The sequence below is a fragment of the Salmo salar genome, chromosome ssa10, assembly GCF_905237065.1.
Source record: "Salmo salar chromosome ssa10, Ssal_v3.1, whole genome shotgun sequence".
Taxonomy (NCBI): Eukaryota; Metazoa; Chordata; class Actinopteri; order Salmoniformes; family Salmonidae; genus Salmo; species Salmo salar.
Genome location: NC_059451.1, coordinates 122,353,144 through 122,364,395, shown reverse-complemented (window position 1 = coordinate 122,364,395; position 11,252 = coordinate 122,353,144). Strand labels below are relative to the sequence as shown.

At 48.3% G+C, this 11,252-nt stretch overlaps 1 protein-coding gene across 1 annotated transcript; it reads left to right on the top strand.

Annotated features, from left to right (window-relative positions):
* The first annotated feature begins 3,447 nt into the window (after nt 1–3,447).
* LOC123724595 (basic salivary proline-rich protein 2-like) lies at nt 3,448–5,101 on the top strand. Its single transcript, XM_045688769.1, has 2 exons — nt 3,448–3,504; nt 3,596–5,101. The coding sequence occupies exons 1-2, from the start codon at nt 3,448–3,450 to the stop codon at nt 5,099–5,101; spliced, it is 1,563 nt and encodes a 520-aa protein (XP_045544725.1).
* Nucleotides 5,102–11,252: the final 6,151 nt, after the last annotated feature.

Below are 11,252 nucleotides of genomic sequence, written 5' to 3'. Positions count from 1 at the left end.
ACTATACTGCTGGTATACTATACTGCTGGTATGCTATTGGTATACTATACTGCTGGTATACTATACTGCTGGTATGCTATACTGCTGCTATGCTATACTGCTGGTATACTATACTGCTGGTATGCTATTGGTATACTATACTGCTGGTATGCTATTGGTATGCTATACTGCTGGTATGCTATTGGTATGCTATACTGCTGGTATGCTATTGGTATACTATACTGCTGGTATGCTATTGGTATACTATACTGCTGGTATGCTATTGGTATACTATACTGCTGGTATGCTATTGGTATACTATACTGCTGGTATACTATACTGCTGGTATGCTATTGGTATACTATACTGCTGCTACGCTATTGGTATACTATACTGCTGGTATGCTATTGCTATGCTATACTGCTGGTATGCTATTGGTATACTATACTGCTGGTATGCTATTGGTATACTATACTGCTGGTATACTATACTGCTGGTATGCTATTGGTATACTATACTGCTGGTATGCTATTGGTATACTATACTGCTGGTATGCTATTGGTATGCTATACTGCTGGTATGCTATTGGTATACTATACTGCTGGTATGCTATTGGTATACTATACTGCTGGTATGCTATTTGTGTACTATACTACTGGTATACTATACTACTGGTATGCTATACTGCTGCTATGCTATACTGCTGGTATGCTATTGGTATACTATACTGCTGGTATGCTATACTGTTGGTATACTATACTGCTGGTATGCTATACTGCTGGTATGCTATACTGCTGGTATACTATACTGCTTGGTATGCTATACTGCTGGTATGCTATACGCTGGTATACTATACTGCTGGTATGCTATACCTGGTATGCTATACTGCTGGTATGCTATACTGCTGGTATACTATACTGTTGGTATGCTATACTTCTGGTATACTATACTGCTGGTATACTATACTGCTGGTATGCTATATTGCTGGTATGCTATACTGTTGGTATACTATACTGCTGGTATGCTATACTGCTGGTATACTATACTGCTGGTATGCTATACTGCTGGTATGCTATACTGCTGGTATGCTATACTGTTGGTATACTATACTGCTGGTATGCTATACTGCTGGTATGCTATACTGCTGCTATGCTATACTGCTGGTATACTATACTGCTGGTATGCTATTGGTATACTATACTGCTGCTACGCTATTGGTATACTATACTGCTGGTATGCTATTGGTATGCTATACTGCTGGTATGCTATTGGTATACTATACTGCTGGTATGCTATTGGTATACTATACTGCTGGTATGCTATTGGTATACTATACTGCTGGTATACTATACTACTGGTATGCTATACTGCTGCTATGCTATACTGCTGGTATGCTATTGGTATACTATACTGCTGGTATGCTATACTGTTGGTATACTATACTGCTGGTATGCTATACTGCTGGTATGCTATACTGCTGGTATACTATACTGTTGGTATGCTATACTGCTGGTATACTATACTGCTGGTATGCTATATTGCTGGTATGCTATACTGTTGGTATACTATACTGCTGGTATGCTATACTGCTGGTATACTATACTGCTGGTATGCTATACTGCTGGTATGCTATATTGCTGGTATGCTATACTGTTGGTATACTATACTGCTGGTATGCTATACTGCTGGTATGCTATACTGCTGCTATGCTATACTGCTAGTATACTATACTGCTGGTATGCTATATTGCTGGTATACTATACTGTTGGTATACTATACTGCTGGTATGCTATACTGCTGGTATGCTATACTGCTGGTATACTATACTGTTGGTATGCTATACTGCTGGTATACTATACTGCTGGTATAGTATACTGCGGGTATGCTATTGGTATGCTATACTGCTGGTATGCTATTGGTATGCTATACTGCTGGTATGCTATTGGTATGCTATACTGCTGGTATACTATACTGCTGGTATACTATACTGCTGGTATGCTGTTGGTATACTATACTGCTGGTATACTATACTGCTGGTATACTATACTGCTGGTATGCTTTACTGCTATACTATATTGTGTTCCTGATAAATCCTGTTTTCGTGGAAGCCAAAAACAAATTTCTGTTTGACCTACCACCCTTATTATTTCTATCAGGACAGACAGGGAGTTCTAACACCATTTGGTTATGTCTTCTGAGATCAATTAGACCCTAAATGGACAATTAAGCTTTTGAATATTGAGTATGTTGGCTGTTCTCTCCTCTACCATGGAAAGTGTCCCTACTCTGCTTTGAATGTTGGCTGTTCTCTCCTCTACCATGGAAAGTGTCCCTACTCTGCTTTGGCAGTTGGCTGTTCTCCCCTCTATCACAGAAAGTGTCCCTACCCGGCTTTGACTGTTGGCTGTTCTCTCCTCTACCATGGAAAGTGGCCCCACCCTGCCTTTCCTGTTTCCTTAGTCTCTTCCTGGTGGTTAAATGGTGATGTAATGGTAAAAGAGAGGGGACCATGCAGAGAGATTGACGTTGTCACTTTCAACTGAACATTAAATGGCGTATATCGTCTGTCACAGGAATCTCTTATCCGTATGGAAACTTTTTTTTAAAATGTCTTTTCATTCACCATCAAATACTTTCATTTATGCTGTCATAATCCATAGAAAACATAACGCATGTAGGTGTTATGTATCAGATGTTTTTATTGCCCACATTGCCCAGTGGTTGTGGTCAATAAATACATATAATCTGTGAGTATATATATATATAGTCCCCTGTTAATAATATGTGTGTAGGCTATAGGATAATTGTTTGTGTGGGACGTTAGGCCGTTAAATTGACAGGTACAGAAAGCATTGTCTCCTATTAGGCTCTACAGAGCATTAGCCTTCCCTGTAGCTCAGTTGGTAGAGCATGGTGTTTGCAACGCCAGGGTTGTGAGTTCGATTCCCACGGGGGGCCAGCAAAAAAATGTATGAAATGTATGCATTCACTACTGTAAGTCGCTCTGGATAAGAGCGTCTGCTAAATGACTAAAATGGAAATGTAATGAGAAGAAAGTTAAAACATTTTTTGGAGGGTTCCCCCCCCCCCCCCCCCCCGTGCTCGGACTGATAGAGTGCTGATGGACACTGATGGTATGCGATGCTGATGCTGATGGACACTGATGGAGTGCTAATGGCCAGTGACAAAGACAGATACAATTGAAACTGTTGCAGGGATTCCTGGGAATAAACATATTGTACGCTAATAATACAGGCTTTCACATTCTGTTCTCTGGAGGATATAAGTGGTTCAAATGGAAACTCTCTACTACTGAATCTGGCCTCATTCCTCCCGACCACGGGAACAACCACAAAGCAGCTGCTAAGCGTGACCGTATTTTAAAGAGATTATCCATTATCCCCAGGGAGGGAAGGATGGAGGCAGGGAGGCTGGGAAAGGGGGAGAGAGAGAGCCAGACGTGCTGCCATGGGTCAGAGGGGCGGAGGGGCCCGACGGGTGTGGAGGGCCGGAGGGGCCCGACAGGTGTGGAGGGCCGGAGGAGCCCGACGGGTGTGGAGGGCCGGAGGGGCCCGACGGGTGTGGAGGGGTGACTGGTTGTGATTTATTCTGTCAGGCTTCCCTCTTCCCTCACGGACCCAGTCTCCCCCTCAAGGCCCCAGCCTCCACCTCAAGGCCCCAGCCTCCACCTCAAGGCCCCAGCCTCCCTCTCACGGCCCCAGCCTCCACCTCAAGGCCCCAGCCTCCACCTCAAGGCCCCAGCCTCCACCTCAAGGCCCCAGTCTCCACCTCAAGGCCCCAGCCTCCACCTCAAGGCCCCAGCCTCCACCTCAAGGCCCCAGCCTCCCTCTCACGGCCCCAGCCTCCACCTCAAGGCCCCAGCCTCCACCTCAAGGCCCCAGCCTCCACCTCACGGACCCAGTCTCCCCCTCAAGGCCCCAACCTCCACCTCACGGACCCAGTCTCCACCTCAAGGCCCCAGCCTCCACCTCAAGGACCCAGCCTCCACCTCAAGGCCCCAGTCTCCCCCTCACGGCCCCAGCCTCACCCTCACGGTCCCAGCCTCCCCCTCACGGCCCCAGCCTCCCCCTCACGGCCCCAGCCTCCCCCTCAAGGCCCTAGCCTCCACCTCAAGGCCCCAGCCTCCACCTCACGGCCACAGCCTCCCTCTCATGGCCCCAGCCTTCACCTCAAGGCCCCAGCCTCCACCTCACGGCCCCAGCCTCCACCTCACGGCCCCAGCCTCCCCCTCACGGCCCCAGCCTCCCCCTCACGGCCCCAGTCTCCCCCTCAAGGCCCCAGCCTCCCCCTCAAGGCCCCAGCCTCCCCCTCATGGCACCAGCCTCCCCCTCACGGTCCCAGCCTCCCCCCTCAAGGCCCCAGCCTCCACCTCAAGGCCCCAGCCTCCACAACACGGCACCAGCCTCCCCCTTCACGGCCCCAGCCTCCCCCTCACGGTCCCAGCCTCCCCCTCACGGTCCCAGCCTCCCCCTCACGGTCCCAGCCTCCCCCTCACGGCCCCAGCCTCACCCTCACGGTCCCAGCCTCCCCCTCACGGCCCCAGCCTCCCCCTCACGGCCCCAGCCTCCCCCTCAAGGCCCTAGCCTCCACCTCAAGGCCCCAGCCTCCACCTCACGGCCACAGCCTCCCTCTCATGGCCCCAGCCTTCACCTCAAGGCCCCAGCCTCCACCTCACGGCCCCAGCCTCCCCCTCACGGCCCCAGCCTCCCCCTCACGGCCCCAGCCTCCCCCTCACGGCCCCAGTCTCCCCCTCAAGGCCCCAGCCTCCCCCTCAAGGCCCCAGCCTCCCCCTCATGGCACCAGCCTCCCCCTCACGGTCCCAGCCTCCCCCTCAAGGCCCCAGCCTCCACCTCAAGGCCCCAGCCTCCACAACACGGCACCAGCCTCCCCTTCACGGCCCCAGCCTCCCCCTCACGGTCCCAGCCTCCCCTCACGGTCCCAGCCTCCCCCTCACGGTCCCAGCCTCCCCCTCACGGCCCCAGCCTCCCCTCACGGCCCCAGCCTCCCCCTCACGGCCCAGCCTCCCCCTTCGGCCCCAACCTCCCCTCTTCTTAAAACACTCAAACACACTCTGCACAGCTGCACCGCTCCGCTGCCCTAATCCAGCCCTGCCAAAGAACTCGGGCTCCATGCTTCCTGCCTTTGAGAAACCAAAGACAGTGGTCTGTGGGTGTTGCTGTAATTTTCACTTTTTTGGAAGGCTTAGAATCTACAAAGATGCTGTGGTTGAATGTTCTAAGCCACAATTGGCTGAATCTTTTAGAAAAATACTTATTTTTTCCCTCACGCTATCAGTTGTATGATGGAATCTGTTTTAAGAGAGATTTCTCCATGTCTGAAATGCAAACAAATAATACACAGTGGTGTATTTTCCTACTCGTGATTCAACCAGGCCCAGTCAGACTGAGTTTGCTGTATTTGGCATGTTATCATTCACCAGTGGTGTATTTTCCTACTCGTGATTCATCTTAGACACATGGAATGTAGGGTGAATAAGGAGGGTACGGGGTAACACAAGACGGACAGCAGTGGAACTCAGGACTCTGGAGATGGGAAAAGGACCAATGAACCAGGGAGACAGCTTGCGGGACTCTACCCGAAGGGGCAGATCCCAAGTGGAAAGCCATACCCTCTGCCCAATGCGGTAGCGGGGAGCTGGGGTCCAGTGACAGTCCGCTTGCAGACGATACCTGGAGTTGGTCTTGAGAATAGCCGCCCTGGCTCTTCTCCAGGTACGTCAACAGCGGCAGACAAACATCTGGGCCGAGGGTACGCTGACCTCCTGCTCTTGTTCCGGGAAGAGTGGAGGCTGATACCCCATAGATCACTCGAAAGGGGAGAGTCCCGTGGCAGAACTGGGAAGTGTGTTCCGGGCATACTCCACCCAGACCAGTTGACGATTCCAGATAGTGGGGTTGGTTGAGACCAGGCACCTTAAGGTGGTCTCCAGGTCTTGGTTGGCTCGCTCCGACTGACCGTTAGTTTGGGGATGGAATCCGGATGACAGGCTGCCCGACGACCCAATAAGGGTGCAGAATGCCTTCCAGAACTGAGACGAGAATCCCGATCGGTGACCATGTCTACCGGGAGTCCATGGATCCGGAAGATATGTTGCACCATAAGCTGGGCCGTCTCCTTGGTAGAAGGTAGTTTGGGGAGAGGGATGAAATGGGCAGCCTTGGAGAACCGGTCGACTACCGTCAGAATGACAGTGTTGCCATCAGATGGAGGGAGCCCATTGACAAAGTCCAGAGATATATGAGATCAAGGACAATGAGGGGCCGGTAGTGGCTGCAGGTGGAAACTTGTTTTGAGCACACACAGTGCATGCAATGACGAAGGCAGAGACATCAGGGACCATTGTGGGCCACCAGAAACGTTGTCGAAGGAAGGCTAGTATACGACGGGACCCTGGATGACAGGTCAGCCTGGAGGAATGAACCCATTCCAGGACCCGGGACTGGACTGGATTAGGAACAAACAGCCGGTTAGCCTTCAGGTTCAGGCTGGGAGCGTTGTGCCTCGTGGACCAGATTCTCAATACCCCAATCCACAGTGGCAGCAAGGCATGAGGGAGGGAGAATGGATTCAGAGGTCGAGGGTGTGGCAGAGGAGCTGTATAGGAAGGAGAGGGCATCAGGCTTCACATTCTTTGACCCTGGGCGGTAGGAAATTGTGAATTTACATCTGGTGAACAGGAGGGCCCACCGGGCCTACCTGGAGTTGAAGCCCTTGGCTGTACGGAGATATTCCAGGTTTTTATGGTCGGTCCAGACCAGTAATGGCTGTTCTGCTCCTTCCAGCCAGTGCCTCCACTCTTCCAACGCCATCTTCACCGCCAGGAGTTCTCAGTTGCCAACATCGTAGTTCCTTTCAGCAGGATTGAGACGATGGGACAGGAAGGCACAGGGATGAAGCTTCTGGTCCTGGGCAGATCGCTGGGACAGGATGGCTCCCAATTAGTATTTGGTAGCATTGCCTTTAAATTGTTTAACTTGGATCAAACGTTTGAGCTTCCACAAGCTTCCCACAATAAGTTGGGTGAATTTTGGCCCATTTCTCCTGACAGAGCTGGTGTAACTGAGTCAGGTTTGTAGTCCTCCTTGCTCGCACACGCTTTTTCAGTTCTGCCCACAAATGTTCTATAGGATGAGGTCAGGGCTTTGTGATGGCCACTCCAATACCTTGACTTTGTTGTCCTTAAGCTGTTTTGCCACAACTTTAGAAGTATGCTTGGGGTCATTGTCCATTTGGAAGACCCATTTGCGACCAAGCTTTAACTTCCTGACTGATGTCTTGAGATGTTGCTTCAATATATCCACATAATTTCCCTGCCTCATGATGCCATCTATTTTGTGAAGTGCACCAGTCCCTCCTGTAGCAAAGCACCCCACAACATGATGCTGCCACCCCCGTACTTCACGGTTGGGATGGTGTTCTTCGGCTTGCAAGCCAAAACATAACGATGGTCATTATGGCCAAACAGTTCTATTTTTGTTTCATCAGACCAGAGAACATTTCTCCAAAAAGTACAATCTTTGTCCCCATGTGCAGTTGCAAACCGTAGTCTGGCTTTTTTATGGCGGTTTTGGAGCACTGGCTTCTTCCTTGCTGAGCGGCTTTTCAGGTTATGTCGATATATAGGACTTGTTTTACTGTGGATATAGATACTTTTGTGCCTTTTTCCTCCAGCATCTTCACAAGGTCCTTTGCTGTTGTTCTGGGATTGATTTGCACTTTTCGCACCAAAGTACGTTCATGTCTAGGAGACAGAAGGCTTCTCCTTCCTGAGCGGTTTGGTGGCTGCATGGTCCCATGGTGTTTATACTTGCGTACTATTGTTTGTAAAGATGAACGTGGTATCTTCAGGATTTTGAAAATTGCTCCCAAAGATGAACCAGAATTGTGGAGGTCTACAATTTTCTTCTGAGGTCTTGGCTGATTTCTTTTGATTTTCCCATGATGTCAAGCAAAGAGGCACTGGGTTTGAAGGTAGGCCTTGAAATACATCCACAGGTACAACTCCAATTGATTTAAATGATGTCAATTAGCCTATCAGAAGCTTCTAAAGCCATGACATTATTTCACTTATAATTCACTGTATCACAATTCCTGTGGGTCAGAAGTTAACATACACAAAGTTGACTGTGCCTTTAAACAGCTTGGAAACTTCCAGAAAATGATCTGTCTGTAAACAATTGTTGGAAAAATTACTTGTGTCATGCACAAAGTAGATGTCCTAACCGACTTGCCAAAACTATAATTTGTTAACAAGAAATTTGCTGGAGTATGTTGAAAAATGAGTTTTAATGACTCCAACCTAAGTGTATGTAAACTTCCGACTTTAACTGTATAAGTCTCCAACTTCAGCGATTTTTGCAAATCGTTCCAGTCATTGGCAGCGGAGAACTGGAAGGAAAGGCAGCCAAAGGAGGTGTTGGCTTTGGGGATGATGTGTGAGATATACCTGCTGGAGCACGTGATTCAACCAGGCCCAGTCAGACTGAGTTTGCTGTATTTGGCATGTTATCATTCACCAGTGGTGTATAAAATACCTAAGTGTCATACTTGAGTAAAAGTAAAGATACCTTAATAGAAAATGACTCAAGTGAAAATCACTCAGTAAAATACTACTTGTTCTTGTTTAATTTATTTAGGGACTCAGGGGGCTCCAACACTAAGTCCGCCAGATCAGAGGCAGTACGGATGATCAGGGAATACATTTTTTAAAATCTGTCCTGCTAAGCATTTAAAATGTAATAGGTCCTTTTGGGTGTCAGGGATCTATGGAGTAAAAAGTAAATGTATTTTTCTTTAGGAACGCAGTAAAGTAAAAGTTGTCAAAAATGTAAATAGTAAAGTACAGATACCCCCAAAAAACGACTTAAGTAAGTCGCTGTGGATAAGAGCGTCTGCTAAATGACTAAAACGTAAATGTATTATTTTTACTTCATGTTATTTTACACCCCTGCCATTTACGGTCTATTCATTTCGATCATGAATGTTTGAATTGTAGAGCAATCATTTGGGAAAGGTTTAAGGTTTGCTGAGTGAAATTATTTAGCAGAGGGGGGAACAGAGGGAGAGAGGGGGATAGAGAGAGAGGGTAGAGAGAGAGAGGGGGTAGAGGGGGTAAGAGAGAGAGGGGGATAGAGAGAGAGAGAGAGGGGGTAGAGAGAGAGAGGGGGTAGAGGGGGGTAAAGAGAGAGAGCGAGAGAGAGAGAGGGGGATAGAGAGAGAGAGGGAGAGAGAGAGGGGTGGGGTAGAGGGGGATGGAGAGAGGGGGGTAGAGTGGGATACAGAGAGAGAGAAAGAGAGAGAGAGGGGGTAGAGGGGGGATAGAGAGAGGGGGGGTAGAGGAGGATAGAGAGAGAGAGAAAGAGAGAGAGAGGGGGGTAGAGGGGGATAGAGAGGGGGTAGAGGGGGATAGAAAGAGGGGGGTAGAGATAGAGGGGGTAGAGATAGAGGGGGTAGAGAGAGAGAGGGAGAATAGAGGGGATAGAGAGAGAGAGAGGGGGATAGAGAGGAGAGAGGGAGGGTAGAGGGGGATAGAGAGAGAGAGAGGGGGGGATAGAGAGAGAGGGGGGTAGAGGGGGATAGAGAGAGATAGAGAGGGGGGATAGAGAGAGAGAGGGGGATAGAGAGAGGAAGAGAGAGGGGGCTAGAGGGGATAGAGAGAGAGAGAGAGAGAGAGAGAGAGAGAGAGAGAGAGAGGGGGGGATAGAGAGGGAGGGTAGAGTGGGATAGAGAGAGAGAAGGGGATAGAGAGAAAGAGGGGGGTAGAGAGGGATAGAGAGAGAGAGGGGGATAGAGAGGGGGGGATAGAGAGAGAGAGAGAGAGGGAGAGAGAGAGATAAAATAAATGAGAGGAACAGCTGTGTTTATATTAGATGTCTGACTGATTTAAAGGGAAGATTTAGGGAAAGTGATTATCCTATTACCCTGAGCTAAGCAGAACTTTCCTCACGTTTTAACGGCTGTCGTAGAGAGGGGACCAAGGTGCAGCGTGATGAGTGATCATAATGAATATTTATTTTAACTCGGAACACTAAAACAAAAAATAACAAACAAACGGCCAACAGTTCTGTCAGGTAACAGAATACAAAACAGAAAACAACTACCCACAAACACAGGTGGGAAAAGGCTTCCAAAGTATGGTTCCTAATCAGAGACAACGATAGACAGCTGCCTCTGATTAGGAACCATACTCAGCCCAAAACAAAGAAATACAAAACATAGAATGCCCACCCCACACCCTGACCTAACAAAATAGAGAAATAAACCGTCTCTCTCAGGGCAGGGCGTGACACACGTGTCTATTGTCAATGGGAATCATTATAGGGAAATAATATACTATTGTTTGTATATTGTATATAAATCAGAATACAAAAGTGCATATTTGCGACAGTAATACACTGGTGGCATAGCTATAGAGTCTCATAAAAGAGCTTCAAAGTTACAGGGCCATGCATCCCTGGCAGACTTTAGAAGTGGCCACGTTAAATACCCGCCTGCCAGCCTGCCTGCCTGCCAGCCTGCCAGCCACCAATCTCCTGTATTTTATTGGGAGCCACAATGCAAACCACCGCTGTTCTAAACATGCTGTTGTTAACAACAGAAAGGTTCTAGAGGACTTGTCTCCTCTGTCCATGTGATTGTTTATGCATTGACTCTGACAAGGCCTCAGCCGGTATCACTGTATTCTTTCACAGAGTTGGAATGGAACCCTATAAGGAATGGAACCCTATATGGAATGGAACCCTATATGGAATGGAACCCTATATGGAATGGAACCCTATATGGAATGGAATGGAACCCAATATGGAATGGAACCCTATATGGAATGGAACCCTTTATGGAATGGAATGGAGCCCAATATGGAATGGAATGGAACCCAATATGGAATGGAATGGAACCCTATATGGAATGGAATGGAACCCTATATGGAATGGAACCCTATATGGAATGGAATGGAACCCTATATGGAATGGAATGGTACCCAATATGGAATGGAATGGAACCCTATATGGAATGGAACCCTATATGGAATGGAACCCAATATGGAATGGAATGGAACCCTATATGGAATGGAACCCTATATGGAATGGAACCCTATATGGAATGGAATGGAACCCAATATGGAATGGAACCCTATATGGAATGGAATGGAACCCAATATGGAATGGAATGGTACCCTATATGGAATGGAACCCAATATGGAATGGAGCCCAATATGGAATGGAACCCTATAT

What these genes read in the sequence shown, in the direction of transcription:
- LOC123724595 (XM_045688769.1), top strand. Translation starts at nt 3,448, where the DNA reads ATGGGTCAGAGGGGCGGAGGGGCCCGACGGGTGTGGAGGGCCGGAGGG. An exon ending in GGGCCGGAGGGGCCCGACAG is followed by an intron (nt 3,505 to 3,595) that starts GTGTGGAGGGCC and finishes TTATTCTGTCAG; the next exon opens with GCTTCCCTCTTCCCTCACGG.